A 21,123-nucleotide genomic window follows, 5' to 3' on the forward strand; every position below is an offset into this window, starting at 1 on the left:
TGCAGAGTATTGTGGGGCATTGCAGAGCAATGTGGGGCATTGCAGAGTATTGTGGGGCATTGCAGAGTATTGTGGGGTATTGTGGGGCATTGCAGAGTATTGTGGGGCATTGCAGAGTATTGCAGAGTATTGTGGGGGCATTGCAGAGTATTGTGGGGGTATTGCAGAGTATTGTGGGGGCATTGCAGAGTATTGTGGGGCATTGCAGAGTAATGTGGGGCTTTGCAGAGTATTGTGGGGCATTGCAGAGTATTGTGGGGTATTGCAGAGTAATGTGGGGCTTTGCAGAGTATTGCAGAGTATTGTGGGGGCATTGCAGAGTATTGTGGGGGCATTGCAGAGTATTGTGGGGCATTGCAGAGTATTGTGGGGGCATTGCGGAGTATTGTGGGGGCATTGCGGAGTATTGTGGGGCATTGCAGAGTATTGTGGGGTATTGCAGAGTATTGTGGGGGCATTGCAGAGTATTGTGGGGCATTGCAGAGTAATGTGGGGCATTGCAGAGTATTGTGGGGGCATTGCGGAGTATTGTGGGGCATTGCGGAGTATTGTGGGGCATTGCAGAGTATTGTGGGGTATTGCAGAGTATTGTGGGGGCATTGCAGAGTATTGTGGGGCATTGCAGAGTATTGTGGGGCATTGCAGAGTATTGCAGAGTATTGTGGGGCATTGCAGAGTATTGTGGGGGATTGCAGAGTATTGTGGGGGCATTGCAGAGTATTGTGGGGCATTGCAGAGTATTGTGGGGCATTGCAGAGTATTGTGGGGCATTGCAGAGTATTGCAGAGTATTGTGGGGCATTGCAGAGTATTGTGGGGGATTGCAGAGTATTGTGGGGCATTGCAGAGTATTGTGGGGGATTGCAGAGTATTGCGGGGCATTGCAGAGTAATGTGGGGGCATTGCAGAGTATTGTGGGGCATTGTGGGGCATTGCAGAGTATTGTGGGGCATTGCAGAGTATTGTGGGGTATTGTGGGGCATTGCAGAGTATTGTGGGGTATTGCAGAGTATTGCAGAGTATTGTGGGGGCATTGCAGAGTATTGTGGGGGTATTGCAGAGTATTGTGGGGCATTGCAGAGTAATGTGGGGCATTGCAGAGTATTGTGGGGCATTGCAGAGTAATGTGGGGCATTGCAGAGTATTGTGGGGCATTGCAGAGTATTGTGGGGTATTGTGGGGCATTGCAGAGTATTGTGGGGCATTGCAGAGTATTGCAGAGTATTGTGGGGGCATTGCAGAGTATTGTGGGGGTATTGCAGAGTATTGTGGGGGCATTGCAGAGTATTGTGGGGCATTGCAGAGTAATGTGGGGCTTTGCAGAGTATTGTGGGGCATTGCAGAGTATTGTGGGGCATTGCAGAGTATTGTGGGGTATTGCAGAGTAATGTGGGGCTTTGCAGAGTATTGCAGAGTATTGTGGGGGCATTGCAGAGTATTGTGGGGGTATTGCAGAGTATTGTGGGGCATTGCAGAGTATTGTGGGGGCATTGCAGAGTATTGTGGGGTATTGCAGAGTAATGTGGGGCTTTGCAGAGTATTGCAGAGTATTGTGGGGGTATTGCAGAGTATTGTGGGGCATTGCAGAGTATTGTGGGGCATTGCAGAGTATTGTGGGGGCATTGCAGAGTATTGTGGGGCATTGCAGAGTATTGTGGGGCATTGCAGAGTATTGTGGGGTATTGCAGAGTAATGTGGGGCTTTGCAGAGTATTGCAGAGTATTGTGGGGGTATTGCAGAGTATTGTGGGGCATTGCAGAGTATTGTGGGGCATTGCAGAGTATTGTGGGGGCATTGCAGAGTATTGTGGGGCATTGCAGAGTATTGTGGGGCATTGCAGAGTATTGTGGGGTATTGCAGAGTAATGTGGGGCTTAGCAGAGTATTGTGGGGCATTGCAGAGTATTGTGGGGGCATTGCAGAGTATTGCGGGGTATTGCAGAGTATTGTGGGGTATTGCAGAGTATTGTGGGGCATTGCAGAGTAATGTGGGGCATTGCAGAGTATTGTGGGGCATTGCAGAGTAATGTGGGGCATTGCAGAGTATTGTGGGGGCATTGCAGAGTATTGTGGGGTATTGCAGAGTAATGTGGGGCTTTGCAGAGTATTGTGGGGCATTGCAGAGTATTGTGGGGGCATTGCAGAGTATTGCGGGGTATTGCAGAGTATTGTGGGGTATTGCAGAGTATTGTGGGGCATTGCAGAGTATTGTGGGGTATTGCAGAGTAATGTGGGGCTTTGCAGAGTATTGTGGGGCATTGCAGAGTATTGTGGGGCATTGCAGAGTATTGTGGGGGCATTGCAGAGTAATGTGGGGCTTTGCAGAGTATTGTGGGGGTATTGCAGAGTATTGTGGGGCATTGCAGAGTATTGTGGGGGCTTTGCAGAGTATTGTGGGGGCATTGCAGAGTATTGTGGTGGCATTGCAGTGTATTGTGGGGGCATTGCAGAGTAATGTGGGGCATTGCAGAGTATTGTGGGGCATTGCAGAGTATTGTGGGGCTTTGCAGAGTATTGTGGGGGCATTGCAGAGTATTGTGGTGGCATTGCAGTGTATTGTGGGGGCATTGCAGAGTAATGTGGGGCATTGCAGAGTATTGTGGGGCATTGCAGAGTATTGTGGGGCATTGCAGAGTATTGTGGGGGCATTGCAGAGTAATGTGGGGCATTGCAGAGTATTGTGGGGCATTGCAGAGTATTGTGGGGGCATTGCAGAGTAATGTGGGGGTATTGCAGAGTATTGTGGGGCATTGCAGAGTATTGTGGGGCATTGCAGAGTATTGTGGGGGTATTGCAGAGTATTGTGGGGGCATTGCAGAGTATTGTGGGGCATTGCAGAGTAATGTGGGGCTTTGCAGAGTATTGTGGGGCATTGCAGAGTATTGTGGGGGCATTGCAGAGTATTGTGGGGCATTGCAGAGTAATGTGGGGCTTTGCAGAGTATTGTGGGGCATTGCAGAGTATTGCAGAGTATTGTGGGGGCATTGCAGAGTATTGTGGGGGTATTGCAGAGTATTGTGGGGGCATTGCAGAGTATTGTGGGGTATTGCTGAGTAATGTGGGGCTTTGCAGAGTATTGTGGGGCATTGCAGAGTATTGTGGGGGCATTGCAGAGTATTGCGGGGTATTGCAGAGTATTGTGGGGTATTGCAGAGTATTGTGGGGCATTGCAGAGTATTGTGGGGTATTGCAGAGTAATGTGGGGCTTTGCAGAGTATTGTGGGGCATTGCAGAGTATTGTGGGGCATTGCAGAGTATTGTGGGGGCATTGCAGAGTAATGTGGGGCTTTGCAGAGTATTGTGGGGGCATTGCAGAGTATTGTGGGGTATTGCAGAGTATTGTGGGGCATTGCAGAGTATTGTGGGGGCATTGCAGAGTATTGTGGGGGCTTTGCAGAGTATTGTGGGGCATTGCAGAGTATTGTGGGGGCATTGCAGAGTATTGTGGTGGCATTGCAGAGTATTGTGGGGGCATTGCAGAGTAATGTGGGGCATTGCAGAGTATTGTGGGGCATTGCAGAGTATTGTGGGGCATTGCAGAGTATTGTGGGGGCATTGCAGAGTAATGTGGGGCTTTGCAGAGTATTGCGGGGTATTGCAGAGTATTGCGGGGCATTGCAGAGTAATGTGGGGCTTTGCAGAGTATTGTGGGGCATTGCAGAGTATTGTGGGGGTATTGCAGAGTATTGTGGGGCATTGCAGAGTAATGTGGGGCTTTGCAGAGTATTGTGGGGCATTGCAGAGTATTGTGGGGCATTGCAGAGTATTGTGGGGGTATTGCAGAGTATTGTGGGGGATTGCAGAGTATTGTGGGGGTATTGCAGAGTATTGTGGGGGTATTGCAGAGTATTGTGGGGCATTGCAGAGTATTGTGGGGTATTGCAGAGTATTGTGGGGGTATTGCAGAGTATTGTGGGGGCATTGCAGAGTAATGTGGGGCTTTGCAGAGTATTGTGGGGCATTGCAGAGTATTGTGGGGCTTTGCAGAGTATTGTGGGGTATTGCAGAGTATTGTGGGGGCATTGCAGAGTATTGTGGGGTATTGCAGAGTATTGTGGGGTATTGCAGAGTATTGTGGGGGTATTGCAGAGTATTGTGGGGGTATTGCAGAGTATTGTGGGGGCATTGCAGAGTATTGTGGGGTATTGCAGAGTATTGTGGGGGCATTGCAGAGTATTGTGGGGGCATTGCAGAGTATTGTGGGGTATTGCAGAGTATTGTGGGGGCATTGCAGAGTATTGCGGGGTATTGCAGAGTATTGTGGGGGTATTGCAGAGTATTGTGGGGCATTGCAGAGTATTGTGGGGTATTGCAGAGTATTGTGGGGGCATTGCAGAGTATTGCGGGGTATTGCAGAGTATTGTGGGGGCATTGCAGAGTATTGTGGGGTATTGCAGAGTAATGTGGGGGCATTGCAGAGTATTGTGGGGTATTGCAGAGTATTATGGGGTATTGCAGAGTATTGTGGGGGTATTGCAGAGTATTGTGGGGGCATTGCAGAGTATTGCGGGGTATTGCAGAGTATTATGGGGTATTGCAGAGTATTGTGGGGGTATTGCAGAGTAATGTGGGGGCATTGCAGAGTATTGTGGGGTATTGTAGAGTATTGTGGGGGTATTGCAGAGTATTGTGGGGCATTGCAGAGTATTGTGGGGCATTGCAGAGTATTGTGGGGGTATTGCAGAGTATTGTGGGGCATTGCAGAGTATTGTGGGGCATTGCAGAGTATTGTGGGGCATTGCAGAGTAGTGAGGGATGGCTGAGCATGGATGGATGGATGGATGGATGGATGTCTCTGTGCAGCGCTGCATCCATCCATCCATCCCCCTCTCCGCTCGCAGTGTACAGATCGGTACACAGGAGGGGAGGAGAGGAACCGGTGTCATCAGATGACGCCGGTTTGTTTACATGTGATTGTGCCATCATTTGACGGAGCGATCACATGGTAAACGGCAGCGATTAGCGGCCATTTACCGAGATCCGTGATGCGCCGGGTCCTCTGGTCACGGATGCTCTCGAGTGGCGCCCTAGGGGGGTGCGCGAGAGCAGAATTCTGGGAGGACGTCCCTGGACACCCTCCCAGAGATAAGCAACCGCCCTGTAGTCGTCATTTGGCTATGGGCCGGTTGTTAAGTGGTTAAATATGAACCACCCCTTCCTGTCAAAGCCACACCCCTTGCTGTTTAAGACACGCCCTGAAATTTAATTTGCATAGATTTCCTCTCACTTCCTGTTTGGCTAGGGAGCAGGAAGTGAAGGAAAATCTCTGCAATGGGACGGGGATGGTAAAAAATAAACTGACAGAGGTTATAACCCTCCCTTATTCTATCCAAAATGAAAAAAAAAGTGTTGCCTCTAGTTCTACTTTCAGCAGAAATTTCTGATGATTTTATGGAGAGGACTGAGAAGACATAACCATGACAATGGTGCAGCAGGAAGGTTTGTGGTCCAGGATGAGAGGACATTCAAAATTAGAAGCGCCGGCCAACCCCTCCCCTCCCCTCACAGTTGCGGAATGCCAGGCGCTTTATGGGGGCACTAGACTAATTTGCCTCTCAGCCCAGTCCGCCCCATAAGACTGGCGCTACACTAACAGTGCAAGCCGGCAGGGACCATTTCTGTGCTGCCCCCCCTGCAAAGTGCTGCCCTAGGCCTGAGCCTTGTCAGCCTAGACCAGGATACAACGTTGTCACCACTGCCTTGCTAAAGAAGTTGAGGGTAAAGGTGATGGACTGGCCAAGCATGTCTCCAGACCTAAACCCTATTGATCATCTGTGGGACATCCTCAAACGGAAGGTGGAGGAGCGCAAGGTCTCTAACATCCACCAGCTCTGTGATGTCATCATGGAGGAGGGGAAGAGGACTCCAGTGACAACCTGTGAAGCTCTGGTGACCTCCATGCCCAAGAGGGTTAAGGCAGTGCTGGAAAATAATGGTGGCCACACAAAATATTGACACTTTGGGCCCAATTTGGAGATTTTCACTTAGGGGTGTACTGACTTTTGTTGCCGGCGGTTTAGGGTTTGTGGCTGCCAAATGTGTGGAGATTCCAGAAGCGCCTTCTACTCCCTTCACCCAATTTTTGAAGAATCTCAAGATCTCTCAATGCCCATTTGGGGTAGCAGTCCATGAATTGATTTATATCATACAATCTGGATATGTGAGGGTTGTATGATGTATGGGGGGCACCCATTATCAGCAGCAGATCTGATGGAATAATCTGTATAAATACAATAGAGAGGATTTAGATGGACGACTTATCTGCCTGTATTTGGTGCCGCTGAACCCCAAGTGCTGGATTTTCCTGCTTCTAAAAGCTGAAGTTTTTTTTATCTTCATGCAGTCTATACATTCTATGTACGAAGGTAAAAAACCTGCAGTGTGCAGCCCCTCCCCCATCTTTATACTCACCTGAGCCCGATCCAGTGATGTGCACAAGAGCAGCCGCTCTCCCAGGTCTCTGCCTCCTCATTGGTCCCTTCTGCTGTCAATCACAGCCAGTAATGAGGGGGCGGGGCCGAGCCGCACTCATAGACTAACATAGGTGGCTCAGGAGCGAGCCTGCACGAGTGGCCCCAGAGCAAGCAGCTTCGTGGGGGGGCACTTGGCAGGAGGGAGGGGCCAGGAGTACCGGCGGGGGACCCCTGAAGAGGAGGATTGGGGTGCTCTATGGAAAACCACTACAGAGTCGGGAAGTGTAACATAAAAATCTGAACCTTTACAAACGCTTTAAAGAGGATCTTCAGCTACAAATCCTGAAGGCTGCAGATCATTCTTCTCTCTGGGGGAGGGGAGGGTTTAGCTCGACCCATTCACCATGTGGTTACCTCCCCACCGCCTGTCCTATGGCCTCTGAAGAGCGATCCACCACAGATCATTTCATAAAAGTATTTATGGAACAATTTTTAAAGGGTTAAGGCCCCTTTCACACTGCGACTTCAAAGTAGCACGATTTTACCACGATTTCACGGGCACGATTTTACCACAATTTCACGGGCGCAATTTTACCACGATTTCACGGGCGCAATTTTACCACGATTTTACGGGTGCGATTTTACCACGATTTCAAGGGCGCGATTTTACCACGATTTCACGGGCATGATTTTACCACGATTTCACGGGCGCGATTTTACCACGATTTCACGGGCGCGATTTTACCACGATTTCACGGGCGCGATTTTACCACGATTTCACGGGCGCGATTTTACCACGATTTCACGGGCGCGATTTTACCACGATTTCACGGGCGCGATTTTACCACGATTTCACGGGCGCGATTTTACCACAATTTCACGGGCACGATTTTACCACAATTTCACGGGCGCAATTTTACCACGATTTCACGGGCGCAATTTTACCACGATTTTACGGGTGCGATTTTACCACGATTTCAAGGGCGCGATTTTACCACGATTTCACGGGCATGATTTTACCACGATTTCACGGGCGCGATTTTACCACGATTTCACGGGCGCGATTTTACCACGATTTCACGGGCGCGATTTTACCACGATTTCACGGGCGCGATTTTACCACGATTTCACGGGCGCGATTTTACCACGATTTCACAGGCGCGATTTTACCACGATTTCACGGGCGCGATTTTACCACAATTTCACGGGCGCAATTTTACCACAATTTCACGGGCGCGATTTTACCACAATTTCACGGGCGCGATTTTACCACGATTTCACGGGCGCGATTTTACCACGATTTCACGGGCGCGATTTTACCACGATTTCACGGGCGCGATTTTACCATGATTTCACGGGCGCGATTTTACCACGATTTGGGAGCAGTACTACTTTGTACGACTTTGGCATTAACCATTCTCAGCTCGTGCTCACAAAGTGGTACTGAAATCCTGTCTGTATCATTCAGGTCGGATTTGTTTGCTATTTGAGGGTTTAGGGTTCTATGGACATCGACTTGTATGGACCTTGGAATAAAGTACTGCAGGGACTACTTGCCGATATGAATGGTGGTCATTGAAAATCATGGAGTACAGAATCCTGGGACAAGTCGTATAAAGGGGCCTAAATAAGTCTGTGAGTGCCGAGCTGAGAATGGTGCCCCGCTTAGGTGGCACAACTACGTGGCACGCTCTGTGCAGCGGAATGGGAGAGACGCCACTCTTGTGGTATCTCAGCAAACGTTTGCCGACCCGCCCTGGATTTATGGGCTTCGGATGGAAACTTTCCTCTGATCTGGTCCTGGAAAGCTCAGTCCTTTTCTCCTGGATGTACCCAGCGGAAGGCGGCCGTCCATAGAAATCCATTTACATCCAGGAGCCCAAAGACCTTCATGGAGCGTCTGATAAACTGACAGGTGGACCCCCCCAGAAAGGGGGCCTATGGCTGCATTCATCCAGGCTGTGAAAAGAATCCCCCCCAAATCAGTTCCCCCCTCCTTACATCAGGGTCCCCAGAGTCCCCCCCCTTACATCAGGGTCCCCAGAGTGCCCCCTTACATCAGGGTCCCCAGAGTCCCCCCTCCTTACATCAGGGTCCCCAGAGAGCCCTCCCACTTACATCAGGGTCCCCAGAGTGCCCCCTTACATCAGGGTCCCCAGAGTCCCCCCTCCTTACATCAGGGTCCCCAGAGTGCCCCCTTACACCAGGGTCCCCAGAGTCCCCCCTCCTTACATCAGGGTCCCCAGAGTGCCCCCTTACATCAGGATCCCCAGAGAGCCCTCCACTTACATCAGGATCCCCAGAGTGCCCCCTTACATCAGGGTCCCCAGAGTCCCCCCTCCTTACATCAGGGTCCCCAGAGTGCCCCCTTACATCAGGGTCCCCAGAGTCCCCCCTCCTTACATCAGGGTCCCCAGAGAGCCCTCCCACTTACATCAGGGTCCCCAGAGTGCCCCCTTACATCAGGGTCCCCAGAGTCCCCCCTCCTTACATCAGGGTCCCCAGAGTGCCCCCTTACATCAGGGTCCCCAGAGTCCCCCCTCCTTACATCAGGGTCCCCAGAGTGCCCCCTTACATCAGGATCCCCAGAGAGCCCTCCACTTACATCAGGATCCCCAGAGTGCCCCCTTACATCAGGATCCCCAGAGAGCCCTCCACTTACATCAGGATCCCCAGAGAGCCCCCCTTACATCAGGATCCCCAGAGAGCCCCCTTACATCAGGGTCCCCAGAGTCCCCCCTCCTTACATCAGGGTCCCCAGAGTGCCCCCTTACATCAGGATCCCCAGAGAGCCCTCCACTTACATCAGGATCCCCAGAGAGCCCCCCTTACATCAGGATCCCCAGAGAGCCCCCCTTGCATCAGGGTCCCCAGAGTTCCCCCCTCCTTACATCAGGGTCCCCAGAGTTCCCCCCTCCTTACATCAGGGTCCCCAGAGTTCCCCAATTACATCAGGGTCCCCAGAGTTCCCCCTAATTACATCAGGGTCCCCAGAGTTCCCCCCTCCTTACATCAGGGTCCCCAGAGTTCCCCCTAATTACATCAGGGTCCCCAGAGTTCCCCCTAATTACATCAGGGTCCCCAGAGTTCCCCCCTCCTTACATCAGGGTCCCCAGAGTTCCCCCTAATTACATCAGGGTCCCCAGAGTTCCCCCCTCCTTACATCAGGGTCCCCAGAGTTCCCCCTAATTACTTCAGGGTCCCCAGAGTTTCCCCCTTACATCAGAGTCCCCAGAGTCCCCCCCCTTACATCAGGGTCCCCAGAGTTCCCCCTCTTTACATCAGGGTCTCCAGAGTTCCCCCCTTACATCAGGGTCCCCAGAGTTCCCCCCTTTACATCAGGGTCCACAGAGTTACCCCCCCTTACATCAGGGTCCACAGAGTTCCCCCTAATTACATCAGGGTCCCCAGAGTTCCCCTTACATCAGGGTCCCCAGAGTTCCCCCCCTTACATCAGGGTCCCCAGAGTTCCCCCTCCTTACATCAGGGTTCCCAGAATTCCCCCTAATTACATCAGGGTCCCCAGAGTTCCCCCCTCCTTACATCAGGGTCCCCAGAGTTCCCCCTAATTACATCAGGGTCCCCAGAGTTCCCCCTAATTACTTCAGGGTCCCCAGAGTTTCCCCCTTACATCAGAGTCCCCAGAGTCCCCCCCCTTACATCAGGGTCCCCAGAGTTCCCCCTCCTTACATCAGGGTCTCCAGAGTTCCCCCCTTACATCAGGGTCCCCAGAGTTCCCCCCTTTACATCAGGGTCCACAGAGTTACCCCCCTTACATCAGGGTCCCCAGAGTTCCCCCCTTTACATCAGGGTCCACAGAGTTCCCCCCCTTACATCAGGGTCCACAGAGTTCCCCCTAATTACATCAGGGTCCCCAGAGTTCCCCCTAATTACATCAGGGTCCCCAGAGTTCCCCTTACATCAGGGTCCCCAGAGTTCCCCCCCTTACATCAGGGTCCCCAGAGTTCCCCCTCCTTACATCAGGGTTCCCGGAGTTCCCCCTAATTACATCAGGGTCCCCAGAGTTCCCCCTAATTACATCAGGGTCCCACAGAGTTTCCCCCATCCTTACATCAGGGTTCCCAGAGTTGCCCCTAATACATCATGGTCCCGCAGAGTTTGCCCTCTTACTCCAGGGTCCCCAGAGTTTCCCCCCCCTTACATCAGGTTCCCCAGAGTTCCCCTAATTACATAAGGGTCCCACAGAGTTCCCCCCTCCTTACATCAGGGTCCCCAGAGTTACCCCCTTTAAATCAGGGTCCCGCAGAGTTCCCCCTTACATCAGAATCCCCAGCGTTCCCACCTCTTACATAAGGGTCCACAGAGTTTCCCCCCTTACATCAGGGTCCTGTAGAGTTCCCCCCTCCCTACATCAGGGTCCCCAGAGTTTCCCCCCCTTATATCAGGGTCCCCAGAGTTTCCCCCACTTTACATCAGGGTCCCCAGAGCCCTCCTTACATCAGGGTCCCCAGAGGCCCCCCTAACATCAGAATCCTCAGAGCCCCCCTTCTTACATTAGGTCCCCAGAGCCCCCCAACTTTCATTAGGGTCCCCAAAGCCCCCCCTTACACCAGGGTCCCCAGAACCACCCTTAAATCAGGGTCCCCAGAGTAACTCCCTTACATCAGGGTCCCCAGAGTAACCCTCTTACATCGAGTCCCCCCTCTGTCTTACATAAGAACCCCAAGCATCTTTACATCAGGTTCCTTGGAGTCCCTCCCCTTACATCACAGTACCCACTTTCATTAGGGCCCATAGAGTCCCCCCTTACATCAGAGTACCCAGAGCTCTTCTTACATCAGGATCCCCAGGGACCCCCTCCTTAAATCAGGGACCCCAGAGTTCACCCTTACCTCAGAGACCCCACTGTCAGGGCTGGCTCAGCCCTTCCTTCTCTGAGCTGGCCGCTCAGCTGTTGGCTAATTGCCAGCTCTCTTCTCTCTCCACAGGTAACCAGCTGTTGTGGATCTGCTCCTCAGTCCCGCCTACTTAAAGATCTCCAGCTCACTTCATTCCTGCCTTCACCTTGGTCACATCACAAGAAACCATCTCCTGTGTTCCTGTTTAAAGACTGGCTTTGCTGACATCCCTTCTGGCTCATTATCCTGCTTGCTGTTCCTCTACTTGAATCCCTGACTTCTGGCTTGGCTGACTACCCGATGTGGTTACTGGACTCTGGCTATGCTTTGACTACGCTTACTCTACCTTTTTATGTTTATTAATATACATGTAGCTCTGGTAGATTTGTGATCTACCATCTGATAGGTAAATTTAGTAACTTGTTCGTTAGGGGGGTTAGATTTGCCTCTGTTCCAGCTTGGCTGACGTTGTGTGAGTTTCCGTGCTGACCGGTGGGTGTCGCTGTTATCACTGGTCAGTGTTGGAAAGGCAACGTGTTGAAGTGTATGGATGCTCTTCTGTCCCGGAGATAATTCGGTGGAGGTGGTCCTCCGAGTTGCATTCTGGGAGAGGGTATTTATGGGACAGAAGCCATATTTTGGGGTTCGTTTTACAGCCACCTGCTGGCCCTCCTGGCTGACAGGTATGTGTTAGAGAGCAATCTCGTGGTCCTCGTGATTCCGGAGGCCCACGTAGCTGCGGCGTGTGGGTGGGCCCAGAAGCCTGTCTGGGGTCTACCACAGCAGCCGAGGAATGGTCCTGAGCTGTCTATCCTGAGTGAAGAAGCTGGACAACCGAGGAGATCCCAGGGGAGGACCCGTCATGGAAGGATCATGCAGAGTGCTGGTCTGGAGAGGGGCCTGGTGACTCGGTTGGAGGATGTATCCTGAAGTAATCTTACTGCATAGTGTTGCCGGGTTTGGCTTAAAGGTTCAGGCACTGTGACTGACATTCATCGCAAACCAATACATCCTGTGGCAGAGACTTTAGTTGGTGCTACGTACTGGCTGCTAGGCAAGTGAGAGAGGCCTATCCAGACGGGCAAAGATCGTGTCCCACAAGGGGAGCGCATTCTACTGAAATATTCAACTCTAAAGGACATTTGTGAAGAATCCTACAGAAAGGTATTTGAGCTTTCCCTGCAGTTTCCCTTCTGCCTCTTTCCTGCTACTTCCTTCATTAATTGTTTAATAAAGCATTGAAAACGTACTCCAGTGTTGGTGCGTGTGTCGTCCGGAGGTAAACTCAACGGAACCCCTAGACCCGGTGCCGGTGAAACAGAGGGAAGGAGAGTGAAGGTAACAGACCCGCTTAAACCAGCAGCTCCACCGAGAGTTATTGCTACATACAAGTGTGATTTTACTGTACTTCTCTCTCGGTCTGGTTCATGGTTTCTGACACCCACTTTCATTATGGTCCCCAAAGTCCCCCCTTACATTAGGATTCCCAAAGTCTCCCTTTACATTAAGGTCCCTATAGCCCCCCTTACATCAGGGTCCCCCAGACCCCCCCCCTTCTTATATAAGGGCCACCACATCCCCTCCTCAAATCAAGGGTCCCCAGAGTCCTTACATCAGGGTTCCCAGGAAGGCTGGGCACTGAGACAGGGTAGGTTTGGAGGAGGAAGTTTCTGAATGCTGTGGCCTGGGGACGGGGCAAGTACGTGATCGGTTGCTAGGACATGAGTGGTCCTAGCAACCAAACCCTAGCGCTGACAACAGTGGGCAGTGGCAGTGGATGCTGTCAGCTCCCGTATATCCAGGGACAGCTCTGACTGCTGCACTGCCTGTGCTGTTGCTAAGCAGCAGGGACACTGACTGGGCATTTGGGCAGGATGCTCTGAGAGGGGGTTGGACCCTCCTGACCCCCTCCTTATCTATGTCTGTGCAATTACTCTACAAATACTGGAGCTGCTGCCTTTTAAAAAAAGGATAATCACCTGTCCAAGGATTTAGCACCGTCCTCACCCGGGCCCATTTTTCGCTGGTTCTTCGGGTCCCTGCTTACTAAGGGAAACCAGCCATGATTCCCTGCAGCTTCACAGCCGGCCTCCCACTGCACATGCATGAGCCACACTACACTTAGTGAATGGTGCCGCAACATTCTGGGACTTGTGATGGGTTCCAGAAGATTGCAGGCAGGGAAGGGAGGGAGAACTTCACCGCCAATCGCCCAGTGGGAGCGGGTACCCCAAAATAAAAACAAACCTCCAAAAGTGGGAGAGGAGGGGAAGGAGGTGTCAAAGCAGAACCTCCCTTTTAGAGTGATGTCAGGGTGAGGCACCTTTACCACTACCCATTGGCTATGTTCCTAATGATCAAGACTTTCATAACTCCCAATCCCTATTAGATGTAATGATTGGGACCCTCATACCTCCTGTTCTCTATTAGATGGAGTGATCAGGACCCTCATACTTCCTGATCCCTATTAGATGTAATAATTGGGACCTTCATACCTCCTGTTCTCTATTAGATGGAGTGATCAGGACCCTCATACTTCCTGATCCCTATTAGATGTAATGATTGGGACCCTCATACCCCCCCGTTCTCTATGAGATGGAATGATTGGGACCCTCATACCTCCTGATCGGTATTAGATGGAATGATCGGGACCCTCATACTTCCTGATCCCTATTAGATGTAATAATTCGGACCCTCATACCCCCCTGTTCTCTATTAGATGGAATGATCGGGACCCTCATACCTCCTGATCCCTATTAGATGGAATGATTGGGTCCCTCATACCTCCTGATCTCTATTAGATGGAATAATCAGGTCCCTCATACCTCCTGTTCTCTATTAGATGGAATGATCAGGACCCTCATACCTCCTGATCTCTATGAGATGGAATGATCGGGACCCTCATACCTCCTGATCTCTATGAGATGGAATGATCGGGACCCTCATACCTCCCGTTTTCTATGAGATGGAATGATCGGGACCCTCATACCTCCCGTTTTCTATGAGATGGAATGATCGGGACCCTCATACCTCCCGTTTTCTATGAGATGGAATGATCGGGACCCTCATACCTCCCATTTTCTATGAGATGGAATGATCGGAACCCTCATACCTCCTGATCTCTATGAGATGGAATGATCGGGACCCTCATACCTCCTGATCTCTATGAGATGGAATGATCGGGACCCTCATACCTCCTGATCTCTATGAGATGGAATGATCGGGACCCTCATACCTCCTGATCTCTATGAGATGGAATGATCGGGACCCTCATACCTCCTGATCTCTATGAGATGGAATGATCGGGGGACCCTCATACCTCTGTTCTCTTTAAGATGGAATGATCAGAACTGGTCAGCTCACCCAATACTGATCTATTGATTATGGGTAGATATTGGTGGGAGGAGTCACAGACTAGATTCAGGCTGGAGATTCTTCCTCATCTATGGAGTCTCACTCCTATCCCCCATTTATGCCTCTGCGTTGTGTTGCCTTTCCTTGGCACTTTTTTGCACATTTGTTGTGTGACATCACAGGGCAGTCTGTTTCTTTGAATGGCCTGCTCTACACACGCCAAATGTGCCAAAGTAGCTCCTGAATCTTTTCTGAGCCTCGTGCATTTTTGAAGTGTGCATTTTGTCAGGACTGCTATTCAGAGCTAATGGTACCACAAGCGTGGTGTGCATTTTGGTGCATTCCCTGAATGCCAGTGTGTGAATGGGGCCTTATTGTCATAGCAATGGGGTTCTCATTGTTTCAGTTCCAGTCTCAGTAATGTATCTAATTTTTACAGATAGTCTACTGATTGGAATGGTACCAGCTGATTGGAGAAAAGCCAATGTAGCACCAATATTTAAAAAGGGCCCAAAATACACCCCTGGGAATTACAGACCAGTTAGCCTAACATCAATAGTATGTAAACTCTTGGAGGGGATGATAAGGGACTATATACAAGATTTTAGTAATAAGAATGATATCATTAGCAGTAATCAGCATGGATTTATGAAGAATCGTTCTTGCCAAACCAATCTATTAACCTTCTATGAGGAGGTGAGTTGTCATCTAGATAAAGGAAGGCCCGTAGACGTGGTGTATCTGGATTTTACAAAAGCATTTGACACAGTTCCCCATAAACGTTTACTGTACAAAATAAGGTGCGTTGGCATGGACCATAGGGTGAGTACATGGATTGAAAACTGGCTACAAGGGCGAGTTCAGAGGGTGGTGATAAATGGGGAGTACTCAGAATGGTCAGGGGTGGGTAGTGGGGTCCCCCAGGGTTCTGTGCTGGGACCAATCCTATTTAATTTGTTCATAAACGATCTGGAGGATGGGATAAACAGTTCAATCTCTGTATTTGCAGACGATACTAAGCTAAGCAGGGCAATAACTTCTCCGCAGGATGTGGAAATCTTGCAAAAAGACCTGAACAAACGAATGGGGGAGGGGCGACTACATGGCAAATGAGGTTCAATGTAGAAAAATGTAAAATAATGTATTTGGGTGGTAAAAATCTGAATGCAATCTATAGACTGGGGGGAGAACCTCTGGGGGGATCTAGGATGGAAAAGGACCTGGGGGTCCTAGTAGATGATAGGCTCAGCAATGACATGCAATGCCAAGCTGCTGCTAACAAAGCAAACAGAATATTGGCATTAAAAAGGGGATCAACTCCAGAGATAAAACGATAATTCTCCCGCTCTACAAGACTCTGGTCCGGCCGCACCTGGAGTATGCTGTCCAGTTCTGGGCACCAGTCCTCAGGAAGGATGTACTGGAAATGGAGCGAGTACAAAGAAGGGCAACAAAGCTAATAAAGGGTCTGGAGGATCTTAGTTATGAGGAAAGGTTGTGAGCTCTGAACTTATTCTCTCTGGAGAAGAGACGCTTGAGAGGGGATATGATTTCATTATATAAATACCGGACTGGTGACCCCACAATATATAAATACCGGACTGGTGACCCCACAATATATAAATACCGGACTGGTGACCCCACAATATACAAATACCGGACTGGTGACCCCACAATATATAAATACCGGACTGGTGACCCCACAATATATAAATACCGGACTGGTGACCCCACAATATATAAATACCGGACTGGTGACCCCACAATAGGGAGAAAACTTTTTTGTGGAAGGGAGTTTAACAAGACTCGTGGCCACTCATTAAAATTATAGTAAAAGAGGTTTAACCTTAAACTACGTAGAGGGTTCTTTACTGTAAGAGCGGTAAGGATGTGGAATTCCCTTCCACAGGCGGTGGTCTCAGCGGGGAGCATTGATAGCTTCAAGAAACTATTAGATAATCACCTGAATGACCACAACATACAGGATATATAATGTAATATGACATATAATCACACAACATACAGAGATATATAATGTAATATGACATATAATCACACAACATACAGAGATATATAATGTAATATGACATATAATCACACAACATACAGAGATATATAATGTAATATGACATATAATCACACAACATACAGAGATATATAATGTAATATGACATATAATCACACAACATACAGAGATATATAATGCAATACTGAGACATAATCACACAATATACAGGGATATACAATGTAATATGACATATAATCACACAACATACAGGGATATACAATGTAATACTGACACATAATCACACACATAGGTTGGACTTGATGGACCTGTGTCTTTTTTCAACCTCACCTACTATGTAACTATATTAAAAATTCAACAGATGAAGTGAGACTGCTTTGTAATGGCAGAATTCTTCAAAGGACTTTTATAGGCCTGTGGGAAACTTTAAGGCCCTGGGCCCTCCAGTACTATAGTCCATCTGACCCCCCATTGTTATTGTGTATTTTGCAGCTATTTACTGTAATTTTTTTGGTTTCTTTTGTTTAAATATTTTTAATTCAGAAAAACAAGACATAGACTCCGCCTCTCCATCCACTACATCCCTCCTCCAAGGACATGGCACTGACGCCATGGTGGGGGCCTCCCCCAACCGTATATTTCCTATTATCACTATCATTATCATTCTCAAAAGAGCTGAGCAGACCTCTCCATTCCTCCCATCTAGAACAGGCTTCTCTGTTCCCCTCGTCTAGAGCGGACCTCTCTGTTCCCCTCATCTAGAGCAGACCTCTCCATTCCCCTTGTCTAGAATGGACCTCTCAGTTCTCCTCGTCTAGAGCGGACCTCTCTGTTCCCCTCATCTAGAGTGGACCTCTCCATTCCCCTTGTCTAGAACGGACCTCTCAGTCCCCCTCGTCTAGAATGGACCTCTCAGTTCTCCTCGTCTAGAGCGGACCTCTCTGTTCCCCTCATCTAGAGCGGACCTCTCCATTCCCCTTGTCTAGAACGGACCTCTCAGTTCTCCTCGTCTAGAGCGGACCTCTCTGTTCCCCTCATCTAGAGCGGACCTCTCCATTCCCCTTGTCTAGAACGGACCTCTCAGTTCCCCTCATCTAGAATGGACCTCTCAGTTCTCCTCGTCTAGAGTGGACCTCTCTCTTACCATCATCTAGAGTGGACCTCTCTCTTTCCCTTGTCTAGAATGGACTTCTCTGTTCCCCTCGACTAGAGCGGACCTCTCTGTTCCCCTCGTTTAGAACGGACCTCTCTGTTCCTCTCATCTAGAGTGGACCTCTCCATTCCCCTCATCTAGAACGGACCTCTCAGTTCCCCTCATCTAGAATAGACCTCTCAGTTACCCTCGTCTAGAGCGGACCTCTCTGTTCCCCTCTTCTAGAGCGGACCTCTCCGTTCCCCTCATTTAGAATGGACCTCCCATTTCCCCTCATTTAGAACGGACCTCTCAGTTCCCATCATTTATAACAGACCTCTCGGTTCCCCTTGTCTAGAACGGACCTCTCAGTTCCCCTTGTCTAGAATGGATCTCAGTTCCCCTCAACTATAATGGACCTCTCGGTTCCCCTTATCTAGAACAGACCTCTCCGTTCCCCTCATCTAGAGCGGACTTCTCCATTCCCCTTGTCTAGAATGGACCTCTCAGTTCCCCTCGTCTAGGATGGACCACCCAGTTCTCCTCGTCTAGAGCGGACCTCTCTGTTACCATCATCTAGAGTGGACCTCTCCGTTCCCCTTGTCTAGAATGGACCTCTCTGTTCCCCTCGACTAGAGCGGACCTCTCTGTTCCCCTCGTTTGGAACGGACCTCTCTGTTCCCCTCATCTAGAGCGGACCTCTCCGTTCCCCTCATCTAGAATGGACCTCCCAGTTCCCCTCATTTAGAACGGACCTCTCAGTTCCCCTCATTTATAACGGACCTCTTGGTTCCCCTTGTCTAGAAAGGACCTCTAGTTCCCCTTGTCTAGATTGGATCTTGGTTCCTCTCGACTATAATGGACCTCTTGGTTCCCCTTATCTAGAACAGACCTCTCTGTTCCCCTCATCTAGAATGGACCTCTCAATTCCCCTAGTCTAGAACAGACCTCTCAGTTCCCCTCATCTACAACTGACCTCTCCATTGCCCTTGTCTAGAACGGACCTCTCGGTTTCCCTCATCTATAGCGGACCTCTCCATTCCCTTCGTCTAGAGCGGACCTCTCCGTTCCCCTCATCTAGAACGGACCCCTCTGTTCCCCACGTCTAGAACAGACCTCTCCATTCCCCTCGTCAAGAACAGACCTCTCAATTCATGTGGTATGGGCTCCACAGTCCACACCACTGATATGGGAGATATTTGCCAGCTACTATGGTCAGTTATATCTGCGGGCCTGCAAAGGGCATTGGAAGCTATTATCATATGAGGGCCCCTTTCCCTAAAAGCCCGGCATGGGATTGTCAGGATATCCAGGGCCCTCTGTGGTCCTATCTAGACAATGGAAATCTCTGACAGGGATCAGCTGCATTGTTCTCATCAGTAGGGATGATAGTTTCTCATCCATCCCAAGTCTTCAGCCATCCATGTCACCTATCACACCTCCTCACCGCGTTATCAATTACATTTTTCCTGAACCCCCACTAAATGACTATAGAAATCCTTTCCTGCACCCACCACCGTAACCGAATGACCATAGAAATCCTTTTCTGAACCCACCATCGAATGACCATAGAAATGTTTTCCTGACAACCCTCCACCGAATGACTATGGAAATCCTTTCCTGACAACCCTCCACCGAATGACCATAGAAATCCTTTCCTGACAACCCTCCACCGAATGACCATAGAAATCCTTTCCTGACAACCCTCCACGAATGACCATAGAAATCCTTTCCTGACAACCCTCCACCGAATGACCATAGAAATCCTTTCCTGACAACCCTCCACCGAATGACCATAGAAATCCTCTCCTGAAATGAGAACTAACCAGATCTTTCCTGACAACCCATCAGGTCCAGGGCCATCTCCTGCTTCCACCCAATGCTCCCCATCATACACCCCCCACCCCCCACATCTCCCACTTACCGGCTGTGTTGGACCTCTTGGTGCTGGAAGCCTCTGTGGGGGTCTCCAGGGGTCTCTTGCGGGAGTCGGATCCCTCGGTCTCCATCGGTGGAGACTGCTGCTGATGCTGCGAAGGTGGATAGGAGGCATTTTGCTGGACAGAGCCTCCAGCCATGATGTCCCTCAATGCAATGACTGTCAGAATGAGAGAAAGCAGAGAAGAGAAGGAGGAGGTGGGGGTGGGGGGCTCACAATCCCATTAATACCAGCAGATCTTATAGACTGGCTGTCCTCACAGATCTCCTTATTGCTGCCTTCTCATCAATATATCCCTCCCCCACCGCTCTGAACAAAAAGTCAGGAATGGTGAAATACAAAAGGAGGAAGGAAATGGGATATGAGGGGAGAGGAGAGAGGATGAGGCGGGGGTGGGGACAGGCTGTATGTGCAGATTATTGGGGAAGGGATTGGGGGGCTCTCTCTGATCCCCCCTTAGAATAAATCTAAGGAGATGAAATGTCTGAGGATTGGATGAAGCCAGATGATGATTAGCATCTCTGTACAAAGGAGACGAAGGGTGACGTCAGGAGCACCGAATCCCTGGCCGCCCCTCTATACACACCCCTCCAATGTGATAGGGAGGAGAGAGGAGCAAGTGCACCTGTCACCCCAGAGGGGCCCGAGCATGGATGAGGGGGAGGGCTAAGAGCCACCTCCATTCTGCATATCTGTGTGTATTGTATGGGAGTATATATCCCTGGGATAGTCATATTCCTCTAAAGGGGCCCCCCTGTATATCGGGATAGTAGTATTATTACCAGTATTCCTCTAAAGGGGCCCCCCTGTATATCGGGATAGTAGTATTATTACCAGTATTCCTCTAAAGGGGCCCCCCTGTATATCGGGATAGTAGTATTATTACCAGTATTACTCTAGAGGGGTCCCCCTGGATATAGGGATAGTAGTATTATTACCAGTATTCCTCTAGAGGGGCCCCCCTGTATATCGGAATAGTAGTATTATTACCAGTATTACTCCAGAGGGTCCCCCCCGTATATCGGGATAGTAGTATTATTACCAGTATTACTCTAGAGGGTCCCCCCGTATATCGGGATAGTAGTATTATTACCAATATTCCTCTAGAGGGGTCCCCCCGTATATCGGGATAGTAGTATTATTACCAGTATTCCTCTAGAGGGGTCCCCCTGGATATCGGGATAGTAGTATTATTACCAGTATTACTCTAGAGGGTCCCCCTGGATATCGGGATAGTAGTATTATTACCAGTATTCCTCCAGAGGGTCCCCCCGTATATATCAGGATAGTAGTATTATTACCAGTATTCCTCTAAAGGGCCCCCCCTGTATATCGGGATAGTAGTATTATTACCAGTATTCCTCTAAAGGGGCCCCCCTGTATATCGGGATAGTAGTGTTAT

General features: G+C 49.9%; 1 protein-coding gene across 1 annotated transcript in view; it reads right to left on the bottom strand.

Annotated features, from left to right (window-relative positions):
• The window catches only part of LOC141107357 (RNA-binding protein Nova-2-like), a 109,221-nt gene extending 88,943 nt beyond the window's left edge, over positions 1-20,278 (bottom strand). The window contains exon 1 of the mRNA XM_073598042.1: positions 19,707-20,278. Coding sequence (XP_073454143.1) covers positions 19,707-19,860 — 154 coding nt within the window. The 5' untranslated portion in view covers positions 19,861-20,278. The remainder of the gene's footprint in view (positions 1-19,706) is intronic.
• Between the last annotated feature and the right edge of the window lie 845 nt (positions 20,279-21,123).

Source organism: Aquarana catesbeiana, linkage group LG09, assembly GCF_042186555.1.
Source record: "Aquarana catesbeiana isolate 2022-GZ linkage group LG09, ASM4218655v1, whole genome shotgun sequence".
NCBI classification, from domain to species: domain Eukaryota; kingdom Metazoa; phylum Chordata; class Amphibia; order Anura; family Ranidae; genus Aquarana; species Aquarana catesbeiana.